This window comes from Plectropomus leopardus, chromosome 12, assembly GCF_008729295.1.
Source record: "Plectropomus leopardus isolate mb chromosome 12, YSFRI_Pleo_2.0, whole genome shotgun sequence".
NCBI classification, from domain to species: Eukaryota; Metazoa; Chordata; class Actinopteri; order Perciformes; family Serranidae; genus Plectropomus; species Plectropomus leopardus.
The window spans coordinates 16,689,244-16,704,837 of NC_056474.1; the positions used below are offsets into that span (position 1 = coordinate 16,689,244).

Genomic DNA, 15,594 nt, shown 5'->3' on the forward strand with positions numbered 1-15,594 from the left:
AATTATTAAATTTATATCGAATACAAATCAAATAAGGTGTATATGTCTTGGTTTAAATGTTATCTGTGTTATTGTTTTTTGTTTGTTTTGTTTTTTCTTTTTATGTATTTGAAATTGTTTCATATATGTTACTTAAATTATAGTTTTTCAGTGTTTTAAAATGAATAATATACCTGTACAATGTACTGTAGAATTTGAACAATGGTTAAAAAAAAATAACAAAAAATCCCCCCAAAAAAACTCGTTGCCAAGCGTGTCTCCTGCTCACGCCCCTCCAACCGACCAATCCAAAGCAGGCCCCTCCTCTTTCAGACTCCAATTCCCACAATGCCTCTGTGCTCGTCCTTGTCAATGTTCACTGTGGTCAAGCTAACGTTAACAGCATCGGGTCGCCCACAGGAGACGTAACAGCAGAAATTAACAGCATGGACCATGCGAGTCACTAAAAGTCACTGCGTGGAGAATTAAAATGACAACGTGTTGAAGACAGTGCCTTCAACACCAGGAGACATTTTTATAAAAACACCACTAATATTAATTTCTCAACGCTGTCGAAGAGAGAAACATTAATGCAGCAGTAAGCTAAGTGCTAGCTAATGTTACTTAACCTGCTATCCGGCTAACTTGGAAACAGTTTCAGAATAACCTGCGAGCAACTCCAAACATCGCAACAAGTGAGAGACATCAACGCATCGGAAATCTTGGTGTCAAATTTATAAGGTAAGAATTGTTGTATTTGTAACTACTGACAGCTAGCTGGCTGCAGAAGGTGGCTGTGATGTTAGGGGACAAGTTTAGTCATGACTGGTGAGTCCACCAGCCAGAGACACATGAGAGACATGGAGATTATTTTATGAATGAAAGTCTAATTCCAGACTAATACTGCTGGATTATAACCACACCCTGTTTGTGGTTATGCAGCGTCAGAGCTTGCAAAAATGATTTAAATTAAATAGAAAATGCTCAAGATAATGATAACATATGGGATACAGTACTGTTACAAAACTATTGTATGACGTAACAGAAATTTTAGGACAAAATAATGTAAATGTAGGAATAGTAAAGTCTACTACAGCAGCAACACAAGCTTCAGGATTCTAATAATTTACATTTAATTTAATTTAACTTCATCAATCAAAATTATTTTTATTTATGTAATTGTGATAAGTTATTGATTATTTGTGCCACATGTGAGGTTATGGTTCCTTTCTCTATTTAATATCTAGTACAATATTTGTTTTTTAAGATGCAGGTCTGACAAAAAACAACAATTTCAAAATGTCATTTGCTCAGAAAAATTGTGAGCACTGTTTGCTGACATTTTGTAAGCTATAAATTGAATACAAAAAAACCCACATGCTTTATTTGTTTTCACATGAAGTAAAGCAGCAGAAATATAACTACAAAAGATGAAGCAAGTTTTGTAGGTGGCATTTAAAAAAACACTATTATAGAGGAAATTTCACCCCAAATACAAAAGTCATTTAATCAACAAAAATAAACATAAAGTAAGCAGCATAGATAAATGAAAAATCCATTTCAAACTCTATTTTTTTAGTGAATTTGCTGAAAAGTCATCATTATCATGTGTTTGCCTTGTTATATTTAATAAACATTTTTAATTGCATGTCTTCAATAGCAATATTTGCCTGTGGTATCATGAATGGTATTGAATATTTATTTTTTTTCAAGGTATTTTATTGAAGTTACAAATTCCAGTATTGTGACAACACTAGTTAATGTGTGTGTGTAACCAATAATAAAACAATTGTTAACAGCTCTCAAACTAAATGGTTTTTTTTTTTTTTTGTTTCTTTTTTTTTTTTTTTTTTGCATGACTGCCCTAGTGGAATGAACTGGATAAAAAACCTGTTATTATCTTGTCGGCCCTGAATCTGCACTAACTGTTGCTATGAGTTTCAGGCAGTTGTTTTCATGACACAGTCTGAAACAGTTTAATGATTTCTCACAAAAACATCTCAGCACACAAGAAGGCACTGCTGTGTAATAATTAACACAATTAATTCGGAGAAACAGCTCTTCATTTCTGTAGAATGGGGAATTGAATCGTGAATGACAAGTGGGAAAAATCTTGCAGCGGCAGCGGGGTCTGAGGTGAGCACTCAGGAACAAGGAACTATAAAATGATCTGCCTGGGGACAGAGGCTGCTGGGAGGGGTGAGGGACGGCCTCTGAATAACGACAGTAGGTGAGGTGAAAGGGGACACATTAGGGGTCTAAGTGCTCATTTGAGGCTCTGGCATGAAGCCCTGCCGAACTGATGCCAAGATTAGTTGCCCATGACTACGCAGCTTTTCAGCAGACCCTCTGTTTGCCCTCTTGTCTCATGGCTTTCTCTCCATCTTGTTTCACTTGATTCTCCTTTGTTGCTTAACTCCTCGAACCCTGACGTCTCTAAGTGGAACTTTTCTGAATAATGTTAACAAATATTCATAATAGTAATTGCTTTGGTTTGAAGCTGGATCAAGCTGTTATTTAGTGAAGCATTACAACTAGAGGTGCTCTCTTTTTGTGGCTGCATGATAACATTTAATGGAATAATCTAGCACTGAAAAAAATCAGAATAGCATAATTTATTTATATATTTAATATAACAAAACTTTTCACAGCAGAGACAGCAATGGTCACAATAACAAATTTACTATATAAACTAGAGCTACAATTAACGACTATTTTCCTTGTGGATGATCTGTCGATTTTTATTGCATTGAAAAAGTAAATGGTAGGATAATTATTGCAGCCCTACAGAAATACACATTCAACTTAAACATTCTCCTGCAGTTCAGGTTTACATATTTGACAACTTCTGAATTGTGACTGTGATTTAAAGTGAAGTTGGATTGAGCCATGCTTCGCTGTAAAGCATGTGCAGTTTGTAATAATGGACTAGTGAACCTGTGACGGTTGAAGGTTGCTTGAATAGGTGATTGGTCCATTGAAAGGATTAGCTCATTCATTGACATTCAGATGTCTTTGTTTGTAAATGTAGCAAGATCATTTAAGATAACGTCCCTCTTCTTATGTTCATCTTATGTTGTTCTGTTCTGACTACAGAGGCATGAATGTCCTGTTTGTAGGAAGATGTGGTGAGACTGTAATCTGGTATTTTAGCAAGAAAAGTGCTTCAATGGTGTTCTTTTGCTCAAACAGAAACCTGTCACCTACAAGTCTTAAACTGAGTCCTACAAGAGATATTTATGTTATACTTTTACTTTACTCAGAGTCCTTATATAGCCTTAAGAGGTGTGGCAGTTGGCTAAAGGTAACTGGATTATTAAGGTAACTTATTTACTCGGGGTGGGTGTTGTATTTACAGTTACTTGTTTAAAGATAAACACCCTCTGTCAGTCATTACATGCTGTCATGACACTTCTCTAGTCAGAAAGGGGAGTGCAAAGACACACAAGAATAGATTTGTCTGCCTTCAGGTCATGCATGTCACTTGATCCTGACACAGAAGCTTAGTCACAAAAATATCTTGTCAATTGTTCTATATTTAGACTGAATTTCAACCTAAATCGGACCTCTGTTTCTCTCTCTGACCTCAGCTCTCAGCTCCTGGTGTTGCTGCTCCCCTCTGCTGGTGCTTCAATTCGTGAGCACGCTCAGCGACAGCCGGCGTAGTCCTCGGGGATGGGGAGTGGAGTACAGGATGAGCGGGAATCACACATGCAGGGAGAAGTGCTGCTGCAGGCCTCCTCCAGTCCATCAGCAGTGAGCTCTGAGGTGAAATATGACCCTTCCTTTAATGTCTAAAGGGACAGTTCGCCCTAAAATCAAACGTACATATTTCGTCTCTTACCTGTAGTGCTATTTATCCATTTTTATTTTTTTGGTGTGAGTTGCTGACTGTTTGAGATTTCGGCTGTAGAGATGTCTGGCCTCTCTCCAATGTAATGAAACCAGATGGCACTCGACTTGTGGTGCTCAGAGCGCCAAAAAGCACATTTGAAAAACTCAACAGCAGAAATCTTTTTCCAGAAATCATGACATGATTACTCAAGATAATCTACAGATCCAGGTTTCCTGTGGATCTTAAAAGGCATTGAATTCATTCATCTAAAAATAAGGCTGTAATGGGTATTAAAATGTCCTAAATCAGCCTTTCAAAAGTCTTAAAAATACAAAGACATTGGACGTAGGGTATTATGAATTGTTTTTTTTTCTGATGTTGCATTGTAAAAATCACAAAATAATTGGTAATATTTAAAAAAAAAAAAATAAATACTGAATTCCTCTGCTTAAACTCTTCTTGATGGGGATTAAGCAGTGGAATAATCCAACAAACATGGTGAGGCACACAAAATCAGTAATAAAAATCACTAGTAAACACTAGGTATTTCCTAATTCTAACCATATCTGACTTTTTCATTTGACCAAAAATGACATTTTTTATGTTACAAAAAATGTTTAGGCAAAGTTGTTCTTAACCCTGTAAAAAATGTTTTTTTCAGCTTAGGTTATTGTAAAATCGGTCTAAAATTTAATCCTGAGTAGCATCAAAAAGTCTTAAAAAATAATGAAATTAACTTGCCCTTAGCTGTAGGCAATAGACCGCGTTGTGAGCAGTTTCATGAAGGAACTATTTTCTTCCTGCCAACCTGCAACATTACCCGCCAACTGTATCACAAAGCGTCAGGAGGTGTGCATCCATTACTAGCTCACCAAGCACCACTGAGCTAGCAAACATTACAGCTCAGCTGAGGACGCCAAATTGTTTACATCTCGCGCTGTGATGAGGACAAGCCTCTCGTTCATGAGTAAATGCAAGTGTTCTGCTGAATGGTGATACGGTTGGTGCTTGTAGTTTCCTAGAAAGAAAATCAGAGTTTCTACATGAAACTGCTCATAACAAGGTCTGTAGATTACCTTGAGTAACCGTGTCCTGGTTTCTGGTAAGAGGCACTGATGTTGAGTTTTTCAAATGTTTTTCCAGTTTTTTGTTTTGTTTTGTTTTTTTGACGCTTTAAGCACCACAAGTCGAGTGCCATCTAGTTCCATTATATTCAAGAAAAGGCAGAATATGTGTCATTATGTGGAAATCTTCAATGGCAGAACTGTTTTGGCACTCTAATGCGAGCTCAGATGCTTATGTGTTATCTGTGTGCTTTCTGTATTTGAATGAAGTCATTTAAATACATACGCTCTTATTTGTAAAGTTTTATGAATTGGTTTTGTCAGATGTCATCTTTTATTCTATCATAACTCAGGTTAAATGATCAACAGCATCTCAAACACAACTTTATTCTCATAAGAAGGCAGTTTTTTACAGGATTCACTGTGTTTGTGATCCTGAATGTGATTCCTTGATTTCTGTGAAGGAACTCAAAGACACGCAGTCTGTCTTCAGCCTGCTCTTATCCAGGAACATCCTTCGCTCGCTCTTCTGCGGGGCTTTAGCGGGCGCTGTGGCCAAGACAACTGTCGCCCCGTTGGACAGGACTAAAATCATTTTCCAAGGCAAGTTGGATTCTCTGCTGATCTAAAAGTGAAAAACTGGTTTTGAATTAGAAATGACCCACATGGAAGCTACTGAGTTATATCTAGAGTTTTTTTTTTTTTTAAGCTGTGTCACTCCTGCATTCATGTTAATGAGAATATTAGAAAATGCGTGATGATTTACAGAAACAGTGGACACAAACATGTTATTTATATTGCACTTTTGTTTTTTTAGTGTCTTCGGCAAGATTCTCTGCCAAGGTAAGTCTTATCACATATTTAATGTCAGTTTCTCTGTAAAAGCAATTGTCATTGATAGCAAAAGATTAATTCACACCCATTGCAGTTAACATGAGCCACACGTTTAGAGTTAAACTCACAGTGGAAATTATGTTGGATAACTTTGGATTCATGCAATGTTCAGTGATTAACATTCATTTACAGTCAGACCATCAAATATTATATCAAAGGAAGAAGCTTAAAGAGAAAAATAACAAAAATTATCATCAATATGTAATGAGCATCTATGTGTTTATTTGTGTATACTATATACAGGAGGTCTACAAATTTATCTACCGCACATACAAGAAGGATGGCCTCCTCAGTCTGTGGAGGGGTAACTCTGCCACCATGGTGCGAGTCGTCCCGTATGCTGCCATCCAGTTCTGTGCACACGAGGAGTCCAAGAAGCTGCTGGGAAATATCTATGGCTTCAAGGGGAAGTAAGTGTCACTTAACTCCAGGAGTGTAGCGCCACACAAAAGTCGCAGTTCTGCTCATACGCTGGTTTTGGAGTCATAGTTCAATGCAAGTTTGGTATAGCTGAAAACAAAAGAAGCTTAAGATTACATTTTTATCTTTTCATTTATTTTGAACAGACAGTAGTGAAGAGTGTCAACGACTAACACAATCTTATTGCTGGAACTGAAGTAACACTTCACCTAATGGCAACAACGGTGAACTCATTTCTTCCTAAAGAAATGAAGAACATATTAAACACTTCTGTATTATGTTTTACAGACAACAAACCAGGGTTCCCACGGATCATACAATAGATTTGTAAATAAACACCTCAATGCTAAAAACCTACACCGGAATCGAAAATTGACAGTGTGCTCCCGCTATTCAACAATTTGCATACATCTCTACACAGGAACAGCAATATAAGGAAGTGAAAATTACTATGGAAGGGTGCATCCTGTCACCTGCGAACCTGCACACAAAGAGAGAATGAGAGAGAGAAACAAAAACTTTTCTGAAGCTGAAATTCACGTTTTTTTGGCTGAAGTGGAGTTGAAAAAAAAACCCATTGTGGAATAATAAAAAATCCGACAGGTGTAGTGTATGCAAACAGTTGTTTTTCTCTGCTTTCCAGTGTCCTGCCTCCTGTTCCAAGGTTTCTGGCTGGGTCTATGGCTGGTCTCATAGCAACCACGGTGACCTATCCTCTGGACATGGTGCGAGCCAGGATGGCTGTAACGCCAAAGGAAATGTAAGGTCGTCTTTAACTGCAGACACACGGTCATCAGTGGGTTTGAAACACAAAGCACACTGACAATAGCACTGCAGCAAAATAACTCCACGGGCTGCATTGATCCTCTTCCTGTGGTTTCCACCATTTTTTCCGTGTTTAAGGGTTTTTGAGGAGAGTTTTTCCTTATGTGGTATGATGGTCAAAGGACAGAGAAATATCATATGTCGTAAAGCCCTCCGAGGGTAATTAGTGATATAGGGCTTTGTAAATATGATTGGAAATTCAAAGATGAGTGTTGCTACAAGGTTCAGGTTTCAGATGAAATTCACAACATTTGTAAGTCTTTTTTTTAAAGTCATGAAGGAACTGATATGCATTAACAATAAAAATGAAATTTTTTTTAATGTAGGGTAGGCATATATAAGCACTGTGCTTCTGCCTATACCTTTTCAGTCATTATCACCATACATTATTTATTTTTATGTTGTTATCAAAAATGTATATACTTATTATTACTTATACATTAGAGTATATATTGTGAGTAGTTTTTGTCTTTGCTGTGTTGTGTGTGTGCTGATTGAATAAAAATACTACTACTAATAATAATTGGCAAAATTCCAAATGTCAGGCCCAATAATCGGCCAAGCCGGTAATCTGTCGACCCTTATCACACACCGTTGAGTACTGTAGTGTATTTTTTCTGGGGTTAGGGCTACAGACTTGAAAATGATCCCAAAATCAGATAATAACAAGAAGTCCTTTGCTGCACAACTTCTAATCCAGTTTCGTGCTTATATGTTTTTGTTTATACTGTCTTCACTGTTTAGGTACAGTAACATCCTGAACGTGTTTGTGAGAATATCCCGAGAAGAGGGTCCGAGGACGTTATATAGAGGCTTCGCTCCCACCATGGTGGGTGTCATTCCCTATGCTGGTCTCAGCTTCTTTACCTACGAGACACTGAAGAACCTACATGCAGGTGTGTACTACCACTGCCAAGTCTAAAAACATATGTGTATTTATCTACAACCGAGTTATTTCACCACCTGCTGTTAATGTTGCATATATAAAATGACACCTCTTTACATCCTCCTCTCCCATGCAGAGCACAGCGGGCGCTCACATCCCTCCGCAATGGAACTTCTAGTGTTTGGAGGCTTTGCAGGTTTTGTTAGCCAGACGTCGTCTTACCCTCTGGATGTGGTTCGACGCCGCATGCAGACTGCAGGAGTCACCGGTCACACGTACAGCACCATCCTGGGCACCGTGAGGACAGTCGTGTCTGAAGAAGGGCTCGTCCGTGGACTCTTCAAAGGTCTCAGTATGAACTGGGTCAAAGGGCCCATTGCGGTGGGGGTGAGCTTCACCACGTTTGACCTTACTAAAAGACTCCTGAAGAAGCTGCATGAGATGGGCTATATATCTTGATAGTATCGATACAGAGAGAGGAAAATGGGGATAACAGGATGACATTTTCCTCATGCATACAACCTATGAAGAGAAAGGAAGTAAGAGATGTGTGTCGTTGGATAGAAGCAAACACACACTGGCTCAGGATGCGTGATATTAATGTATTCTCTCGCTTTGTCTGCGTGCGGCGGTGGATGCACAGTCTCTACAGGCAAGAGGTATTTTCAATGGTACACACTGTTGTCTTGTACAGCTAAGTGCAATATGCTCCGTGATTTTATGTGCGTTTGTGTGTGTGTGTGTACACATACATTTTAACGCTCCTGCTCTCGTGGACCAGGCCTGTGAGTGTATTAATCAATCTGAGAGGTTCACACACGCTCACTGAGGTCTCCCAACTGCCTTTTGTGTCTGCTATAAACTGACACCTTCCAATGCAATGCAGGTTGCTACTCATTTATTAACTTTTTAAGATGCATTTGATTGAATTAGAGTAAAATATGCCCCCTTGAGATTAGTTTTGTTGTGAGTGCGTTTGTTTTAAAAAAAATTATACCAAAGGTTTTGGATATGAGTTAGTTGTGGATATTACGATGTTAGGGGCGTTTTTATATTTAAGCACAAAATTTCTCAGAGTATGACTAAAAAGCAAAAATCTTGCCCAGCACAGACGTGACAGCATTGGTACTGCCATTATATGGTCAGTTTTTGTTTGAGTTGAATATATTTAAATCACTATGAGTCCAGTATCTGTGAGTGGAGCTCCTAAAGACTATATAGGCAGAATTTTATTTGTACAGCAGATAGATGAGCTGGATTTTATGCCAGTGCCAACAGATTTGAAGTATAAAGAGTGCCCATATGATTTTTTTTTTTTTTTTTTTGTGTGTGTGTTCACTGTGATCATGTAACGGTCTTTTGAAAAATATCAGTTGTTATAGAGCATTTTGTTGTTGCAAGTATTGATACAAACACATTTTGTGCTAGTTGGGAATTCTAGCTGAAAATAACTGACATACAGTCCCAATAATGCACATTGAGACATTTAATAGGTCCTTTTTTCAAATGTGAAATCATAAACACTGATTTAATGCTTTAGTAGGAATTTGTGTCGTCACAATACCAGAATTTTAAAGGCATACTATGCAGGACTTGTTGCTTACTTTTTATAAACTTTAAAATTTGGTCCCTCGTCTTTGGCTCAGTTATACGAAGAGAGCAGTGGTGGTCAAGCGAGCTAGTGAGTGAACGAAGAGAGGAAACAGCATTAACAAGAACAAAGCATTGAATCGGAGAAATAAAACCATTTTTTAAAATTGTTTCATGGCGATTTCGTCAGAAAGGCGAGATAAACACATCCGCACAACCCTGCAGGAAGATGCTATATTTCTGGATTTGGTGTGAATTTGGCTCAAGCGCATGCTTAATCCTGTTCACTAGGCTTTTCTGGTCTGTGTGTGTGGCTCAACTTTGCCCTCAATCAAACAGACACATGGACCTGCAGCTCACCACTCACTGCTAATGGCTCATAATTAGTGATTGAAAGGGATTATTTTTTTTCAAGGAAATCCTGCATACTATGCCTGTAACTTCGATACAATACCAGTATAAAATACAAAACTATACGTGTTACCTCTCTCATTACCACAGCAAAAAGACAAAATCTAAGCACACAAATATGATTTTTTAAAAAAAATCTTTATAAGAAACAGCCTACACACAATGCTGGAATAGGCCGGTTGCATAGAAATGTGTGAAATGGAATGGGTTTAACGATGCATTATGTGGTGGGGAGAACAAAATGTGTTTTATGATATGCTGTTATCACAAAAACAATACCAAAGCAAAGTCGATGGGGATCTTTTGATGTGTTGGACACATGAATCAAATATCAAGAGTGAGAAAGTCCTTTTAGAGCGTTTAAAAGGGGTGGATGAGTCAAACATATGTGGACTTTAAACCAGGAGACCATGGTTTGTGTCCTGTGTGAAACTAAAAGTCAAAGTGACGTGACTTTACGGACTTTGCGTAACTATGCAAAGTACATAGCGTTATACACACAGTTTCAGTTAGTGTAGTTATTTTAACCTAATTTTAACCTTAACCAGGATCTTTGCCTAAACTTTTCAAAGTATGATTTTGATCTCTAAACCCAGAGACAAAAAAACAGAGTCTGCACACAGGACTATGCTACCGTAAATATAAAATTGACTGACTTCATCTGCTTGTCATCAGACTGATGTCTGGTGCATAGCATAGTCCGGTGAGCTCACACTGATTTTTCATCTCTCGCATGAGTTCTTGTCCAGCACTTACTGTTTATTTTCCCCTGTTTATTTGTTTTTCCCTTATTCTGACAAACTGTTTCACAATAATTCTACAATCATTTTCAATAGACTTTGCTTATGCATTGTTTTTCTGTTGCCAGCAACCTGCTTTAACACATTTTGTGCTCACTGCCATGTTTATTTAACGGGGACCTTGCACAACACCACTGTTAAGACAAAATTAGCTTATATCGCTAATTTGCATCTGCAGTCCTTATGCAGGACATTATTAAAAGACAATTTAGCACAATACAGACAGTAAATAACGAACAGTTAAAAGCAAAACGTTTTACAAATTTACAAACAGTACATCACATATACAATTTAACAGAAAATATAAATTATTTTGTCTCCAAAAACAGTTGTTACCTTACAAAGGTTTAGATCAGTGATCACATGATTGGTTTGTCTTGAACCATGTTTCAGTTTTAAAAATTCTTGTGCATTGTCCGAAAAGCAATTTTCCTAAATTTAGCTGAGCAGTCAGCTCTGACTGACGCCTTAGTCTCCCATCTTTCTGTCTGCAGAATGATGCACATTAACCACATACTGCATTTTAAGAGGTCATGTCCATTTCATGTATTTCTTTGAGACTTTGTTGGCTGGTTAGCCTTGGGTTGAAAATCTGATTGTAGAGCTGTTTTTTGTTTTTTTGTTTTTTTACAGCTTTGGTACTTTCGATTAGTGTTTCTATTACCATGTCCACCTCCTGTGTGTGACTGGTAATGGACACACAGTCACACATACAGCACACACATGTTGTCTTCCATTTGCCGTCGGTTCGGCAGCTGCGGGGGTTTGTTTAACACTTGGCAAAAGTCGTAGAGCTGTAGCGGTATTTGCTAACGGACTAGCTTGACTGCAATTATGCACACACATAGTAAAGCAATCAGTTGACCTTTGTGTTATAGGCATGATTTAGTACATTTTACTGTTTTTACTTTACTTTACTTTACCTCAGCACATAATCAAATGCTCACTAATTCTAACATATCAGTGTTTTATGTTGAATAGTGTCAGAAAACTGGGACTAGGTGCTCAGTTTTTGTTTGTGTTAGACAGTTTGAGCCATATTGATGCGAGCTAACAGGCGTTTGAATAGTGTCAATAGTTTCTATATTTAGAGCGTGCATGCTGAGGGAGCAGCTGAGAGCAGAGAGCCAGGTGGGGCAGAGGGCAGGAGAGTGTCATCTTCATCAGAATAAAGCAGCAAGCTTTCTCCACTGACACTCAAACTAAGAAACTCAAAACACATTATTGGAATACTAAAGGTATACTATGCAGGATTTTTCGGTTACTGTTTGTAAATACAACATTCAGACTCACCCCCTCCTCTCTACACTGCTTGCACATAATCTGCAAGCTACTATTGTAGGAACATTACATTTTTTGTAATGGAAAATACAATAATATAGCACCTAACTAGGCTAATCACTGGTATCTGTCAAACAGAAAACAGGCCAACTTGTAACAAGCTCTGTTTTGCGCTATGTCTGCAATTTCATAGCTTCCTCTTGGATGCATGCTGCTACTACCTGTTCGCTACCTTTTTATAAAGTTGCGACTCACCTGCAGGAACGTCCCGACTGCAGCAAAATGAGAAGAAAATAAAAAAATATAGGTAGAGCCTCTGCCACACACTTATAGTGGCTCATAAGTGAGGCTTAAGGGAATTACTTTTTGTAATTATTAGGAATTACTTCTGTATGAGTCCATGTATTGTTTTTTGTTTGTCGGTAAATCCTGCATAATGTACCTTTGATAATATTGTATTTTTAAAAAAAACTACAAGGGCTTCACTAATTTTTTTTCACTTTTGTTTAATTTATTCATTTTATGAATAACATTGTAATGAGTAATGTCTAATCATTGCTCACTGTATTCTAACCAGCAGACAGAAAACCCCAAATATTCACAGCTTTAGAGTGGCAGCAGCATTTTTATTTGAAATCTCTAATGAGCAAATGTTTTGTATTCTCACTATTTAGAAGATTAACTGATTATTAAATATTAACTGATTGTTTTTGTTTTTTTGTCCTTTAACTTATCAATTATCATGTGATTATCTCTGTTCTAGGACTTAGTATCTGATGCTGATAATGAGTTTTTGCAGTACGACAAAAATGCTCTTTTGATAAATAATATTTTGTAAACCTTTTTATTTTTAATTTAACAGGAGGCCAGACATGTCTAAAAACAAGTAGCATACAAACATTTTGCCTGAATAAACCAGTCAAATTTATTAGTTAAGTCATAAAGTATATAAACTGAAATTAAGTAAAGAAGAAAATTTGGGTTTGTCCCAAAAAACCCCAGTTGAGATTTAATGCCCAGCTGCAGGCCACTGGTTCCCAGTATGGAGGGTCCTGACCCCCACTAGAGGTTGCCAACGCTTCACAGGCGGTTAAGAGACCTTTATGATTTCAAAGAATGTCAGAAAGTGTTTTCTTTTTAAATATATAGTAGGCCTATATCTCCATATTTCTTTCATTTCTGTGAAGAAAATTGAATGAGTGTTATTTTAAAATGTAGGTAACTATTCAATTTATTAACTTAAAAAAAATCTCACAGGATAAGGGCGCAGTGACTGATCACAGAGACCTTCACTCTTTGCCAAACAGCCTCGTCCTGCATTAGAAAAGTAGGCAGTTAACACAGCCAAAGAGCTAAGAGATCAATGACCAAGTGTCAGGGAGAAGATGTCATTGAATTTGTCAGAAAAAAAGAAGCAGGTTTGTTTTTTTTTTATTAATATAGACAAAACAGAAAATTGCTTAAAAAGTATCAGCAAAACTCATCTCTAATGCAACATTCACAGGAAATAATACGCTCAAAATTTGTTCAAATCTCTTGTTTTACACAAATGTCCTACGGTCACTTTTTGGGTTAGTTGTACAGTTTAGTAGTTGTACTTTACTGTTATTGTAATGCCTTGAATATAATACAAAATATCCATAAAAAATGTAACTTAGTCAGGAATTGTCAGTGATAGAAAAGGGGTCTTGTAAGAAAAACTTTGGGAACTATGCGGCTAAATTTTACTCCCCATTCACTAAACTGAACTCTCTCCTGCCCTGCCTGTCTGACCTTCGTCATTTCGTCTGTTTCGTGGATGTACTTGTTGTTTTCTTCAGTGTTCAGTGAATCAGGAGGATTGTAGCAACACTCTGGTGACAAGCAGTGAGACAGTGAGATTAACTCTAGTCAGCAAACAGTTGTGATGCATTTGTGATACAAGTGTAGTCTTTTAATATCAGTGTGTTATCTTTACATCTTGCCCTCATTTGGTGGGAAATATGTGTAGCTATGACATTTCGAAACTTGCACGTTCTGAGCTGGCGTGTGCTGCAGAAAGGACACACAGTAACCGAAAGCTGGGTGAATACTAACTCATAAGTGCCTAGCGAGGAATAGTAACATTTTTACTATGACTGAGCTTCTTCTACTAACCTTTTTGAAGGTTGCTTCCATTTTCTAGCCTTTGCTTCGGTCTTGAAGTTACGAATATTTGAGGGGCAGCAGATGGTTTGAAGTTTGAGATTGTTAGACCTCTGTGACTGAATGTATTACTTCAGGTGCAGTTTTTGTAAGTGAATTTTGTAAAACTTTTAAACTGCCTTGCAGGGTTTTGCTCTCTAGGGTGAGATGCATGACCCTTGGCTCACTAGCAGACTCGAACCAATCCATTCCAACCAGTCTAGGACTAATATGAAAGTACATTTAAGGTAATTTAAGGTTATTTATACCCTGATTTTAATTGGAAGAGCATTTAAATGTTATCTCTCTTGATCCAGCTATAGAAGGAGATAAATACAAGAAAAACACGATGATAGGGAGTGTCAACAACAAGCTTGGTAAACTTCCAGACAATCATGGACTGCCAAAAAAGTACATTTTTAGTGAAGAACCTGACAGTGGCTTAATGATGAGGAAGACTGAAACACTACAACAACAAAAAGATAAAAGATGTGATTTTTTTTTCTTTGCTCTTGTAAAAGCAAATTTAATTGTTTTAACCCTACTTGCGGGTAATCCTGTATCGATGTGCAGACATATGATGCTACTGTGTTTGCATGTTTCAACAGATCACCTTGTGCTGTTTTTGTTTCGGTGCAGCAGTGATACAGCGGCTGTTTTGTAAATCCTAGTGATGTGTGCCAATTGAATGTAACCGTACCTACGACCTGTGTCTGGTCTCTAGTGATGGTTTATCTGTTGGAAAGTTTGGAAATAACAAGTTCTCAAATAAATCTGGATGTTGACAACAGACTGATGCTTGGTCATTATTTCTGTTTTTTATTATGTCCCTGAATGATGTTCATTTGCACTTGTGCATTTACTTTTGGCGTAAGACTAAAACTTTAGAAAGTTTAGATACAAATATGTTCACATTGGTCTCCAAGCACAGATAATATTAACACTAGTATTAACATTAACACCCAGAATCACACATCCACTGTGTCAAAATTGAAAAAAAAACTTTTAAGTATAATAAATTAAACATCAAATTGCAAATAAAAATAAGAAAATACAAAAAGTGAAATGTAAAAATTAAAACATTAAGTAAACTAAGTGGCTTATTGTAATTATGATTGGGTTTTTTAAATTATGAAATATTGTTTTACAGCCTCTATTTTGAAAATATTGAATGTATATGCATTGAATGTCAATAAAGTTCGAAGAATTTGGGAAAAAGGGGCACTTTTACTTTAAAGTTTTATTTGGACGACTTCCCCTTCAAAATAAAGGACGCAATTTAGTAATATGTAAAATTTCCGCGATAAACTCTCATGTATAATGAAGACCCTATTTCAGTTTAGCGTCAAATACTTAATTGTTGTTGTGTTAACTAGAATAACTTGAATTACTGGAGAACGTGAGCTGTGTTTGTCCTGTTGTTACTCGTGTGTTTTTATTTTGAAA

At 37.1% G+C, this 15,594-nt stretch overlaps 1 protein-coding gene across 1 annotated transcript; it reads left to right on the forward strand.

The window, feature by feature from the left end:
• The first annotated feature begins 382 nt into the window (after positions 1-382).
• Positions 383-14,938, forward strand: LOC121951382 (mitochondrial coenzyme A transporter SLC25A42-like). Its single transcript, XM_042497681.1, has 8 exons — positions 383-720; positions 3,570-3,747; positions 5,343-5,481; positions 5,696-5,721; positions 6,016-6,182; positions 6,836-6,952; positions 7,762-7,913; positions 8,040-14,938. Exons 2-8 carry the CDS (start codon positions 3,655-3,657, stop codon positions 8,360-8,362), a joined length of 1,017 nt encoding a protein of 338 aa, XP_042353615.1. The 5' UTR covers positions 383-720; positions 3,570-3,654; the 3' UTR covers positions 8,363-14,938.
• The last annotated feature ends 656 nt before the right edge of the window (positions 14,939-15,594 follow it).